The 15,124-nt window shown below is 33.6% G+C and overlaps 1 protein-coding gene across 1 annotated transcript in view; it reads right to left on the bottom strand.

Moving 5' to 3' along the window:
- The window catches only part of LOC109844175 (prostaglandin reductase-3), a 45,040-nt gene that overhangs the window by 29,581 nt on the left and 335 nt on the right, over positions 1 to 15,124 (bottom strand). The window contains exons 2-6 of the mRNA XM_020413135.1: positions 13,239 to 13,412; positions 12,036 to 12,217; positions 7,587 to 7,692; positions 3,602 to 3,678; positions 1,233 to 1,320 (exon numbers count right to left, since the gene is read on the bottom strand). Coding sequence (XP_020268724.1) covers positions 1,233 to 1,320; positions 3,602 to 3,678; positions 7,587 to 7,692; positions 12,036 to 12,217; positions 13,239 to 13,412 — 627 coding nt within the window. The remainder of the gene's footprint in view (positions 1 to 1,232; positions 1,321 to 3,601; positions 3,679 to 7,586; positions 7,693 to 12,035; positions 12,218 to 13,238; positions 13,413 to 15,124) is intronic.

Below are 15,124 nucleotides of genomic sequence, written 5' to 3'. Positions count from 1 at the left end.
GATATCTTCTCCAAACATGTGAATAGCTTATTTGGTGTGTATGTGTGAAGCCTATTATTTATTAGGGTGCGAAGTCCTTGGGGTGAAGCTTAACTATTGGATTCTTGATGCTCTCCTCAAATAAATCATAGCCCTCCAATCACTGCAACAGGAACACAAAATAACTCTGTTCCACTCTCTTTCTTATGTTTCTTGCAACATCCAGAATTCAAACTTCTCTATCTAGCAGTCAAACAACCATCACAAACCACCAAAACATTCTCTTCCCTTGCAGCTAACTACCACAACATTTTTATTTTCTTTAAATAAATGTTTAAGTCTTACTAAGAAGGAGAAAATTGATTAATAAAAATGAAAATTTCCTAAAATGTGAAATCTTTTCTAAGTATGTGAATTACATATTGGATGTGATGCCCCTAGGTTTGAAGTCTACTCTTTATTGGGGTGTAAAGCCCTTAGGTGTGGATCTTATCTATCTCGAATTCTCAATCCTCTCAATAAATCTTAGCCCTCCAATCATTACAACAAAAACACAAAAATAAAACTGTTCTCTTCTCTTTCTTCTGTGCAAAAACCATATTTCTCTATCCAGCAGCCAAACAACCATCACAAACAGCCAAAACTCTCTCTCGCAGCCAAAACAGCATCAAAACCCCTTTTTCTTCTCTATTTGACTGCAAGAAAACTAAAGAACAGCAGGTAAAAGCCCCTCATCTTTGTTATCATCAGCCACAAACAAAACAAAACAACCCAACAGAAAATCTCCATCGATCACTCATCCCATACCCCACCAAGGAACATAATTCTATAGGAGTTTTTCTTAGTCCTACAACATCAATGAAATCAAAGGATTCCAATTAAGTAAGGTCAATTAAGTAAGGTCCATAGGACAAAATCCTTAAAGGATATAATAGGACCTAACAAAGATAATCCCATATGTGCATTTACAGTAAGTCTGGTCTACAAATGAAAAATGTATATAAGCGTATAACTACTGCTTTAGTAACTAGCAACATCCGAATCAAAGTTCATCAGATATGAATACTAATAATTTCTTTACATATAAGTTGTGACTTTGGCCAGGTTTCACGACAAAAAGTTAGACCTGATTCAACATAGTGATCACTGTTCAAAGATAAGTTTTACTATATCATACTTTTTTAAAAGAACCAATAAAATAACGAAATGTAAGGGGGGAAGAACAGAAACATTATTAATTCAACATGCTATACCTTTTACAACCATCTCCATGGGGATGAAGCCACCAAGTGATTCAATATGTTTAGGACTCATCTTAAAAGCCAACTCAGTTTCAACGAACTGCCAAAAAATTTACATCATTATCCTTACAATGTAAAAAGTTGATTACATCTACTTTTTGAGATAAAAGAAAAATCAATCAAACAAGACAATGAGAGATGAAGCAGTACATATAGATCCAGTTGCCAATCATTTCCTATAATACAATTTAAACAAGATTTTTTTTTTCTAGACATATATTGAAAAGGAAATGCTGTCAGGCAAATTATCATATTTTTTTGAAGTGATACGAATATATCCTAATTACAAATACTTTTTACATAATATTGCTTATAGCATATGTTCTCTCTCCAAACACCTCCACCCATTCCAGAAAATAAATAATCACACGAAAGCGTGCCCAAAAACAATAAATGAAAAATATGATACCAAAAGAAGTACTAGGGAAAAATCAACCTCATTTTTTACTGCAAGGAATTAGGAAGCAGGCACATAAGTGATATATGATACGACAGTTTACAAACACTGTGACATAGAAAAATGTTAAAAGAAAATTCTTAAAAAGTAAAAGATAGGAGTGGACATGCCTCTTCATGTCAGGAGTCCGTATATAATACACGCTGAAACACTGATAGTGAAGAGGACGTGCTATTAAAAATACCAAGAAAAAGAATACTGATGCATCACTTCTAAATTAATTACTAAATCTAATAAAGAAGTAGAAAAATTAAGCAAATACTTCACCTAATACAATTCTATAAAGCCTACACACGTTTGCAAGGTGCTTAGATTATTTTCACATAGTATCGCTCTCATGTAAAAGGTTACATGTCTTATTAAGCAGCACACGTCCCATTGTCTTACATCATGTCAACGGGACCTTGTCACACCCCAGGCCTGCAAGGCCATTGGCACGATGTAAGCCCTGGGACCAACTGAGTGCAACACTATTTCCCAAGAGGTCACCCATCATGGTACTACTCTCGCATAGGCACGCTTATCTGCGGTGCCAGAAAATGTGCACTTGGTTCCCTAGGCTTACTATTTAAACCCATCAATATGTCATCACATGATCGATGTAGGACTAAAAGTAGGGGCATCACAGTCTGACATGCAATCTTTACAAATTTTGAGGCATCGAAGCACCACCATGTAAGTTTTGGAAAATTTTTTTAAAATATGAACAGGTCCGGATTGCTCTATGCTACACATTAGAGTTTTTGTTCACATGTATGAGTTGCTTGACTTACTAGTTACATTGCAACTTTACTTTCTGCAGAACTTGTACAAGATTGATTCCGTGCATCAAGAACTCTTCTTACTAAAATATGTATGCATGATACAGTAAAGTTTGGGATCAGTTTTCATCATCAAACACAAATCATGAAGGAAACAATATAATGATGCAAAATCGATGCTTACGACAAAATATGATGCAGGTTTGTTCTAATATAAGTTAAGATCTAAAGCTCTGATTTCTACAAGTTATGGTGAATAACTAGTAATTCTATAAATGTGATAATGAAACTGAACTCATCGAAACCTTCATGTAAGTCCAACATAGCTCGAAACACAAGAGAACCCATAAAAAGGTACTAACCTACGAAAGATAGGGAATGAATCAATAATCAGCATATACTTGCCAACATATTGTGCAACTCCAGAGTTAAAAGAGTAAATGACATTTAGTAATAGCCATACATATTATATGCAAAGATCTTTGCACTTAGTTTCTAACTCAATTTAACTCCATCTTGTCCATAGTCATTGTAAAACAAAATAAAATAAATTCCTCTCCTTAGATTCTAAATTTGCTTTCTTAAAGAACTGAAGAGCCAGAACAAATCTCCATGTGTGCATAGATAATCCTAGCAGCATGGAATTCATTCTCTCTTTTCATCCCAATTGCTATTTTATAAGTATAGACTATGTAGTATCCCCTTCCTAGGTTGCCTGTTAGCCGCTTCAAAACCTTCATTAACTTATCCATGAGAACCAGAACCAGTGTTAGCACAAACGCCCTACAAAAAAGAAGCCATCCATATATTTTACCCCTAGTTCAGTTTGACCACCACTATTAAGTCTTGATTAACATATATCAAGAACTGGCAGACATAACACAGATCACCAAAACAGTTTTTTTTTTACTGGCGAGTCTCAGATACATCTTTACCGAAGCTAAAACGAGCCAGTGGAATCTGATACATATCAGACGATAGCTCATTCCTTGAACTCATGTAATTACAATTAAAGCTAAAAATAAGCACATGGATAACTAGGAGCTTCTAAAATGAAGAAGCTTCTGGAGAAGCATAAAATGAATGCAAACATATGGGCATACCTCAGGACAGAGAACATTGACACGGATTCTTTCACGACTCAATGGAGCAAGAGATCTAGTAAATAAAGTGATGCCACCTGCAAATTAAAATATAAAAAAGAAAATATATATATATATTAGTAGAATTATAAAGAGAAAGGTTGAGATGTTCATTTTACAACTAAGTTTATAAGATCAAGAAGCTGCATTCTGAAATATTTTAAACAGAAATATTAAATGATTCATATTGTAATTAAAAATCAATTAATGTTGATGAAGTTTTAGGAACCCTTTAAATCATAAAAAATGGATCTAAATAGATAGTTTAAAACTTTTGTACTTATCATTCTTCAAAATTAACTACCGCAAAAAATCAAATAGATCTTAAGAAAATGAATAAAAAATTATTTTCAAAAATCAAAACACTATATCCATCCTCGTGGTTTAATTTAAAAATACACTAGAATATTGAAGTTTTAGTGTGGTGGAAGAGTTTTTAAGATGGCAATAGAGTAATCTAGGTTCAAATCGCACCAAACACTTACGTAAAATAGATTTTAGAAGATGAAAGATACAATTTGAGAGTCCAGTTTTCGGCACATAAAGGGTACCCAACTTGTGAGGCATATTAGAGTATAATATTATAACTCACGATTCTTTCTACAAACTTCAAAGTTTTGGTGCAGTCGAATGGATTTTAAGAAATATCAAACTTTAAGGGATTGTTATAAATTTATTGAAAAATAAAGACAATTTTTAAGTTAAAAACAGCTTTCTGAAGTATATGCAAATACTTGTCATTGAGAATTTATGTTAACAATGCAAGTAGAAGGGGTCTTCTGACCAACCACTGAACAGATGCAAGTTTTCTGATTCTAGTGATAATTGATTCCTTCAGAGGTTTTTTTGAAATTTACTGTAAATTGTAGATAACCATTAGAAATACTCCACACCCATAATACTTTTATTAGTCAATATTTAACACATCAGTTATTCACTGAATAAGACACTGAGGATCATAAGATTGTATATCATTGGGTCATTAACTGCCAAATCATATGGAACTTTGATGATGATGGTCATTAACTGCCAAATCATTGCGGCATTATTTTAAAAAAGTCGCAATAAATAATGATTTAAGCATTTGGTTTAAAAAGTACATCGTACTACTAATTACTTAGAGAAAAATATAGCAAGTTATACTAAAATATAACAACGTACACCTTGTCTAAACTGTTGAAATACAATGTGAGTTTAAATTTAATCATTTTAATTTGATTAATCCAAGAGTGATTTTGAAAGTAAGTTGAAAATAAACTTGGGTTGGTTTATAGACAAATTACTCTTTTCGGAAGCGGGAGAGCTTAAAATAATGTGTATAAACCCCTGAGTTTATAGGTAAAAAAATCCATCCACAGTTTGTGATGATCCGTCATCTTATGAAAAAAGCCAATAAAATAAAAGTTTAAGTATTTATTTAAAACTACACCACATACGTAATCAATTAGAACAAAAATATAGCAAGTTAAACAATATAGCAACTTACACCACATATCAAACTGTTGAAATACAAAGTTAGTTTAAAACGAACTTTTATGGAATGTTTTAAGTCTAGGAGTGATTTTGAAAGTGAGTGGGTGTAAAGATAAATGAGGCTAAAACTTTGGGTTTGTATGCAAAAAAATGTATTCGGAAAATGTGCGGATTTAAAGATAAATAGGTACTAAGCTTTGGGTTTATGGGTAAAAATACTCTTTGGAAGTGGGTGGGCTCAAAGATTAAAGGTGGTTTAAAATTAACCATGGGTAGTGTTTTAAGTTTAAGAATGACTTTTTTTAAGTGGATAGGTTTTAAAAAATGGGGTAAAACTTTGGTTTCCATGGCAGAGACCCCTTTTGGAAGTGGTTGGGTATGAGAATAAATAGAGATAAAACTTTGGATTTATAGGCAAATGACTCTTTGGAAATGGGTGGGGTCAAAAATAAGTTGGGGTAAACTTTGGGTTACGAGGGGAAAAATCCCTAGGGTGGGGGGTTAGTCAAATAGAACTCAAAAATAAAACTATGATAATTTGTGGGATAAAATTTTATAGTGTTCATTAATTAGAACTAAAACCAGAACTAAATTTTACAGTATTAGTCAACTAGAACTCTAACAAAACTAGAACTAGGATAATTGTACAAAATTATCCTACTTTTTTTATTTTTCTATACAAAAATGAGAGTTCTAGTCCCTCAAATTATCCCAAGTTTTAGCTTGAAAATAGGGGGTAAAAAATTAGAACTCCTATTTATTTTTTTATTTTTTATTTTTTATATTGTTTTTTTCTTTACTTCTTTCCTACTATTGTCATCACCATCATTAGACCATGTTGTCAGATCATATCTCGTTTACTCTTAGTCATCTCTGATATTTTTTTTACTAAATATTATAATTATATAATTAATTAAAAAGTAAAGATTATATCAATTCATAATTTATTACACAATAAAATTGAGAGATGAAGGAAAGAGATCTCGGGGAGCAAAAAAGGAAGGAAAATGTAAAAAAAACTTTTTTTTAGACTACTACTACAATAATAATTAAAAAAATAAAAAAACTATAACATATATTATAATAATAATTGTCTATATATTGTAGTCTAACCAAAAGTTATTTAATAATAAATAACATTCTCATAAACAATTATCAATCAATACTAGCAAGTTTAAAATACATAAATAGTATGTATATCCTCAAAATGCATAAATATATACTTAATGATTATAAAAATTTATCCTATATTATTTTATCAAAATATCATACTTCACAAAATTATTCCGTTTTACCCCACTAAAATATCCCACTAGCAAAAAATTGTTCCACTCTAACAATTATCCCACTTCGCATGAAAATGTCTCAATTAACTAACACCCCTTTAGTAAAATTTTGAAAGTGTGTGGGTCGAAAATTAATGGGGGTAAAGCTTCGGGTTTATAGACAAAAACTCAACTTTGAAAGTGGGTGGGTTTAAAAATAAATGGCGTTAGAATTTTGGGTTAAAAATAGGAACATAAAAAATAACAAAAGTTGTTGGTCGAAGGGAATCGAACTATGCATCTCTTACTTCACAAGACACATCTCTTACTTCACAAGACACAGTTAGCCCGCTGGGACAATTTGTTTGCTAGTCATTATTCCCATGTTTTATTAAATATTAGAGTTATTGGGGATGAACGGTGCTTAGGCACCGTTCATCCCCAATAACTTTTTTTATATTAGGGGGGTGTCTATATATGTCCATTGTTTTAATGGTTTCTTAAAATGTATAACGTTTGTGAGGAGTTCCAAATGGCAAGGTGACCACCTTATCCTTGAAAATCTTCCAAGATGTTTTTTAAGAAATAAATTGCTAGAGTATGCTGATGAGAACATCACAACTGGCTATAATTTAACTAACCCTAACATGATTGGATAATCCTATAAAATAGACAAGTAAACTGTGATATAATATAAACAACTAGGATGTTATTTGGTGGCAATGGCACACAGATAAACATAAAAAATTCAGTCAAAAACATAAAATAAAACACCAACAAATTCCGCACTTCCATCAACTTTTTTCATCCATAAACAAATCAACCAAAAGGGCATAGAAGTAAATTATAAACACTTGGATCATTTTAGCAAACTGATTGAGAAGAATCAATCGTCTCTTTCAATCAATAGTTCTGGCATTTAACATGACTAAATTAGAATTACTGCTACTGCTACATACATGCAGTTGATGTCTACAAATCTGGCTAGGTAATAACAACGATCACCCCTAGCCCCTACGTATTTTCTTGAACATCAAAGACATAAAGTCAGCTTCGACATCTTTGCAGTTGTACATTATTGATAAAAAAAGATATTAAAAAAAAGAAAGCCTAAAAGGTGTCAAAGAACTCCATAAGCAACATAATATATTCAACATCATGGAATTTTAACACCATAATATACAATTTAACAAGGGAAAAAAGCATACCTTTAGTGCCAGAATAGATAGGATCAGCAAACATTGGATACAGACCCGATGCAGAACCAAGATTGATTATGACGCCCGGCTTTTTAAGCATCCGCATTGCTTGGATCTGTACTAAGATAATATATCAGAAAATTATATAGAACTAAGATAAAACATATGATACTGGGGAATTTTTATTAAACAGATGCTGAATACAGTAGACTTCCGCAAGCTAAATTGTTTGAATTTTAATGAGTTCAACGAAGTTACTTTAATGAGTTCAACGAAGTTACTAGCTCTAGGTAAATATAGCATTCACATTTAACCGGCCAATCTTTCCCTTGATTTTGGTTCAACTGGATTTACAAAGAAAGAAGCCAATAATATGTTCATCCACAGCAAGCTAAAAGGATAATTCAAATGCAGCCTTGCAAATGCATAGCCAAGAACCCCTTTTAAACGTGCAATACTAGTAAAGTACATGATAGCTTGATTGGCCACTTGAAATGTTGACGTTGAATTTTCATCCTGCTTAATAAATTTTGATTTTTATCAGATTAAATAGGCACAGCAAAGAAAACAAACCTTGGTGAAATAATCCCAAGCCTTGATTAATCCATACCCAAGTCAAATAAACAATAGCAAAAACGTCATGATGGCATCAGAAGTGAAGCAGCAAAAGCATAACATACATAGTCTGTAATAGGAAACATACTCTTGATCCATAGTCCCTCAAAAGCTTAAGCTCTATGTTTCCTCAAAGAGACAGAACAAGGAGAAAAGTATAGATAACAGTGATACCGTTTGGAGAAAAGCCACCTCCCATAAATAGCATGGACACAGTACATAAGTTCAACACTGGACATGACATTTCTTCAGAATTTTGGCCACAGTAACAAGTCAACATTATATCAGAATGCACGCATGCATGCGCACACACATATACATATAATCAAAATAAAGAGAGTCTATATACATGCATGCATACACATGTTCATGCATTCATTCAAGAGCTATTGATTGAGGACCCTTTTAATGCACCAAGACTCTAAAGTTGTGGTGAGGGGTTAAAGTAAAAATTATAAACTCTTAACATGTCCCAGAGGTTGAGTGCTCTTTTTATGGGCTGAAACTAGACTCATGCAGCGCCATGGATCTTTTTAAAATTCATGGTTCGTGGGATTAAAACCTCGGTTGCTCAGATACCATATCAAAAGACCCTTCCACTACACCAGAACTCTAAACTTGTAGTGAGGGTTTAGGATTATGTTCTGTACTCCTACAGTTTTTAATAACTTGAAACATAGTGATTACGTGTGTGCTATTTGTTTGACCTACCATACACTTTTACGACTTTACCACAGGCATATCATTTTGCTCTTCGACGATATACAAAATAGAAACTATCTAAACTTAATTTTGTACAAATCAATATTTTCATTTTCTAATATAGTCTACAGTGTCTAAATGAAAACAAATAGATACTCTCATATTATTCTCAATGTCTCAAAAGCATCAAGTGCTAGCGCCTAGAGCCTTCTATGTCCCATCTAGACCTGTCATAGTCCCCCAGGCACAACCCAAAGTAAGCAGCTTGAAGGTATGTATTACACCGGTGTTCAAAAACATGAATTATGCAGCCGAGTAATCGGCCGAATGCTTGTTTGCAGCTTTGAAATGAATCAAACTAGTGAAGCGCGCTATATTACGCGGCCATGGTTCTTATTTTATTTTTTGAATTTTTTAACAGGTAGACCAACTGTTCTTTACTTCCTTTGTCCATTATGCACTAGCACTACTAAATTCTAAATTTTTTAATGCAGTAGAACAGATGTCTAACGCTCTTTGTTTCTATTTTTGTCGAAAAGTAACCATAAGCGGATTCCACAATCCACTAGTAGGCCACCAGTGAACACGTCACATATTTATCTTAACACATCTTTGACCAAAAGTAAACTATCAAGCTCTTAATAGTTCTATTAGTTTAATAGCTTAACTATTTTATTACTTTTCAAGTTGTTTATATGTTTGACATTTTTATTTAATTAGTAATCAAAGTTGTTGCAGCAACTGAAGAATTTTTAAACTCTTTATGACTTATGTCATAAGTTTATATCATTGCTTATGTTCACATTTGTTAGTCTTTTTTCTGGGTATATTTTCTATTTCTCATGAATTTTTATAATTTTTATTATATGATAATTAATATAAATACATTATATGTTTAAGAAATCGAATTCGCGTAATTCCGCTCATGCAGAACGATCCTTGGTCATTGACCAGAAAGTTCAAGATTTACTAGAACCTTTTCATTTTAATTCCGCTTATGCAGAGCGTAAGTCCGCTCATGTAGGACGATCCTTGGTCATTGACGAGAAAGTTCAAGATTTACTAGAACCTTTTCATTTTAATAATATTTGATATAATCTCCATTTTGTGGTAAGATTTTCTTAGGATTTGTTTTATGACTTTTAGAATCTCTGAATTTTTATTTTGTTAGAGATTTTATCTTAGTTTCTCTTTTATTAGGAGGACATGGTTCTTTCTAGATTTAGTTTTACTTTTCTCTATAAATAAAGTTGTAATCTTCTATGAGAATGAGACTTTGATGAATAAAATTTTGAGTTTGAGAATTCTCTCTTGAGCATGTGAAGTATCCTGTAGCATGTGAACTGCTAAGTTTTGACACGTGATGTGCTGGGATGTGAGGCCTTTTGGATGTGAGATCATTAGCTGTGAAGCCTAGTTATCTATCTAAAACCCTCTCCTTTGTTTATATTCCTTATCTCAAATCTCGCTTTCAATCTCAACCTTCAAATCCTCAAATTCTCAGAACCACAAGCCTCAAATGATCCAAAAAAATGAAGAAAACCCCCTAGAAGGCACTGTGCATAGGTGAACAATAACTATGCACTGTTCATCAGCGTGAATAGTAATTTGGTTGTGGTATATCCATGTGGACAGTAATTTTGTTACTGTTTAACCACCATCTTCTCAATATCCGACACCACCCATCTCTTCCAATGATGTCGCGATCCTTCGAATCCGACAACAAACCCTAACGACAATCTCCACTAAGATCTAAAGATTTCCTCGATTATCCCGATCGTCAAATCTCTTATAATCAGCCTCTTATGAGTTCTTATGATCCGATCAAGTATTGCCGTCGTGATATCCTCTAATCGATAAGTCATTATCTCTCTCCACTAAAGCCTTATAACACGGCATTGCAAAGCTACCAAAGACTTAGAAATCCATCCACTCCTCCTTTCACATCCCGTTCAGATTCGAGTACCCACGAAAACCACAATATTGAGAATTTCGTACGTTTTAATCGGATCCGGATTGGTGTCGTCGTGTCGAAGATAGAGCCTTCTACTTTTGAATCGGAGACCTCAGCCATGTTTGAATCGTCAGCATAATCTGATTAAACGTTACTCGCTCTATGACCACACGCATAATAAAATCGTGTTTTAGAACCTTGTATTACACTAGCTAAAGCTCATTTGTTCTTGTTCATTCCTACCACTGGAAGATGGAATTTACGTAAGATGAGAATAAACCAGCTATTAAATCTTGGATGGAATTTCTTTTGCCTATTTCCCTGAGTATTTTTTTATTGACAACTTCTAACTTGTTTCGCTATAAGAACTATGCTTTAGATTCATAATCAATCTCAAACAAGAGAAATAAACGTCAATTTATTCACGAATATCCCTGATATCTTCCATATGACTCATAATTTATGGTCAACAAAGTATGCCCCTCACAGGGTATATTGGCCATGTTCAATAATTATTTTATCCCATCAACTGTTTTATTTATCATGCTACAGCACAAGCCAATGATGATCAGTTGATTGAGAGAAACAAGATGGCGGCTTGGGGGGGCTCACAACTAAACAATAATGTTGGCAAGGAGCAGGACATCCCACACGGTAACTCCACCCCCACCTCCCACCCCCAGAAAAACAAAGAACAAGAAGGAAAAAACTCAACAAAACAAAACACCTCATTTCCCTCTCTCCATGCTTTTGCAAGTAGAACCAGAGGTAGATGAGAGTTTGGTTACTGCTTAGGCCTTTTTAAAGTTTTTAAGAGTTTTGTCCATGCATCAGTCGGAACTATATATTCAAGTTTCAAACAGGTTGATATCAAAACCAAACCCAAATGTCAGATACATCTTGATTTTTTTAACACTATGATAATGTCTTCTTGTCTCACATTGTATGCTACGTGTAGAACCTGACTTCCCTAATTCATAGGGCAATGTAGTTGTAACATATAACTCTTAAGTGTTGACTTGACATTGTTCCAAGTTCTGCAAACAGCAAATTGCGGAAGGAATATGATATTCATATGAAAGATTAAAATAGGGAAGGATAACATTTATAATTTCAGTGTGAATAGTGTTTAGCATCACCAGAATACAGGAAAGCTCACTGAAAGTAGTATCAATCAATATACATACCGCGATACGAGTGCAATCAATAACAGCAGTCAAGTTAATATTGATAGTACGCCTCCATGTAGCATTACCATCAGATAAATCTTTATCAAACCGTGTGTCTGTACCAACCCCAGCACTGTTTATACAAATATCCAGACTTCCATATGTCTCCAGATGCTTTTGAAAGGCAGCGGATAAATCTCCTGCACATGAAAACTCTCAATATTAAGGTTAAAAATGTAAACTGCAGACAACTATAGAAGAGTGCACACATAGAAGCCGGGAACGTGGTACGGCATAGCGAACCACGACCTGGGTTCAATCATCCTAGATTCGCATGGGATACCACCCAATTCACCAACTTCAGCGACCCGATTTAGAATTCAAACCAGTTAAAATTTTAAAAAAATAACTCTCTTTAAAAGAATAAACAACGAAAACGTGAGAAATTAAGCCAATAAAGTATGCATATCTTAATTGCAACATGATTCTCAAGGTTATTTTACCATTACTAATATCAACTAGCATTTAAGAACCAAACCTAAAGCACACCATATTCCCCGGCGTACCATATATGCTACCCGCCTCGTAGCCGATTCCTAATGAGTGGTGTACCACGTTTCCATACTCATCCCGTGAACCGGAATGAACCAGGTTCCATGCAACTATGAGCGCACCGGACTTGCCACAAAATATATAATGCATAGTCATTTGTACAAGAAAAACCATAAAAGAACCAAGCAATCCCTTTCTCCGCTCCCAAAAAATGTACCAAACAAATCTCATATTTACAATCCCCACAAGATCTAAATTTCTTATTTCAACATAAGGTTGGATCAAAACTCCATCAAAAGAAGGACAAAAAGTGTATTTGTCTTTGATATTACTCTGTCAACCGTCTATAACTCGTAGCATGTTCCTTGCATAGACCTTTGTACGTGAATTTGCAGAGTTGCAATGTAGCTTGTTCACTTTTTTAACCTAACAGTTCAAATTCACATCTACTGAGCCAACCTCCTACATCCCAAGTAGCTTATATGAAGGCTAGACGAATAGGGAAAATACAAGGTTTGAAATTTCGGAATATGTTTTCAATCATATTAAGAAATCAAAATGCAGAACATTCAATATGATGCAATTATGCAAACGAAATGCTCAGAGAAAGACGTCCTAAACTAGAGAAATATGACAACAGATAAATGTCAAAAGAAAAAGAACGCTTACTTGTATTAGTAACATCACACCTAATAAACGTTGCAGAAGGAAACTTTAGTTTTGGGTGAAACTTTATACTCTCTTTTTCAATTAAGGAAGCAACTTCTTTTCCCCTCTCTTCAGAGTAGTCAACAACAGTCACAAAAATACCATTCTGAGCAAGAGCCAAGCTAAGCGCTTTACCTGCAGAATAAATAAAAGAACAGTGAACAAAGGAGTTTGGTTTCTCGGAGCCATACGAGAAAATTCAGAAAAACAATATAGAGAGCACTTATTTGCAGGCAAAACTAGGGGGTGCTAACAAGGATACAATCCCGAAAGATAATTTGATGCAGTTCTAAATATTATGTCGTTGTTTCCTTTAAGGGCGTGTTTGGTTCACCCTAAATTATTGGAAACAATGTGCTTTTTTATGAACTAGAACAAAAAGTAGGAAATATGGCATTATAGGCTTCCAATAATTTCATTTGGTTTTAAAAAATTTTGAGAAAAGTTTTCCATAAAGCAAGAAAAGTACATGAATTTTTGGGTTACCCAAATCCTTAGTTTTGGATGGGAAATGGGCAAAAAAGCTCAAGAAAAGCTTTTTGTGATGAGATATTTCCTATTCTTTGCAAATGAAACAAAGTTTTGGATATGCTTCCCTACTCTTTATTATATCATTACAAACCAAAACACAGGTTTTGGTTTCCCAAGATATCCTAAAAATTTATAAGATTTGGTTTCTTGAGAGGGAATTCATTTCCATAATTTTTAGGAAATGAACCAAACAAGCCCTAATTGAAAGCTATTTGCCTTCTAAGTGTAATGTTCATAATACAGCATGAGTACCTATTAATGTCCTCTAATTCCAATATCACTTTACTAAAAATGGCTGCACTCACCCATAAAATCTTCTTTTGACCCACTATATTCCTATTATGGCAGAACATAACCAATAAGAATTTTCCACAGAAAATAACTACTAAAAAAAGTTTCCACTAATGCAATCCAAGTTTATTAATTTAGTACGTCCAAATAATAATCGATCCATAAATAAATTATTTCTATAAAAAATTTTGTTGTAAGTTATATTGTTGTAAGGGCATCCTTAGCACTTCACTCCCTAATGACACCCAAAATTCTAACATTTATTTCATTACAATCTTTGCTTAATTCTATTCTCACTTGAACTCATTAACACGTCCCAAGTGAGGAGCTAGGGTTTCAGCTCACATGCCCAAGTTCCACTTGCACTATTAATTCCTTAGTTATAACAATGAAATGCGATTTGATCAAAATTATACGCCTAAATTTAACTAAAAGCTGGAGCTTTAAACTGATAAACAGATAGAAATAGTGACTGCACCGGAAACACATCATCTTCAGTGAATCGAATGCAGTCCTGAACCATATTTGTCAGCAAAAACTGGGTGACAATGATTTGCAGCTAACTATTGGCACATTAAATGTTTGGGGAAAGTTAATCCTTCCATTCTCTTTAATTTTGGCGTTAAAGCGATTTCATACTAGAACAAATAACTAAACCTTAAATCAAGAAGAAAATTAGGTAGTCCCCAATTGGAGACCTATAGTCATGAGCAGTATCATAACCCATTGAACCCAGGGTTTCAGCTGCTCACATGACTCCAGTTCCAGTTGCAACATTAATTCATTAATCCGAACAATGAACTGCTATTTGATCATTATTCACTGAAATTGAACTAAAAATTGGGTCTTTCAACTGATTAACACGATAAGATAGAGAGAATAAGCCCAAAACATACAAAGTTCAGTTCTTTCGCTCTTCACTTTACCCATATTTAATCACTAAAGATAGTCTCTCAACACTTTCTCTCGCAAATTATTGAAATAAAAATTCGTCGGATAAGCATTTATCCATTGAAGGCAATTTC

This window comes from Asparagus officinalis, chromosome 6 (genome assembly GCF_001876935.1).
Source record: "Asparagus officinalis chromosome 6, Aspof.V1, whole genome shotgun sequence".
NCBI lineage: Eukaryota > Viridiplantae > Streptophyta > Magnoliopsida > Asparagales > Asparagaceae > Asparagus > Asparagus officinalis.
The sequence above is the reverse complement of the archived record's forward strand: the minus strand, read 5'-3'. Positions and strand labels throughout refer to the sequence as shown.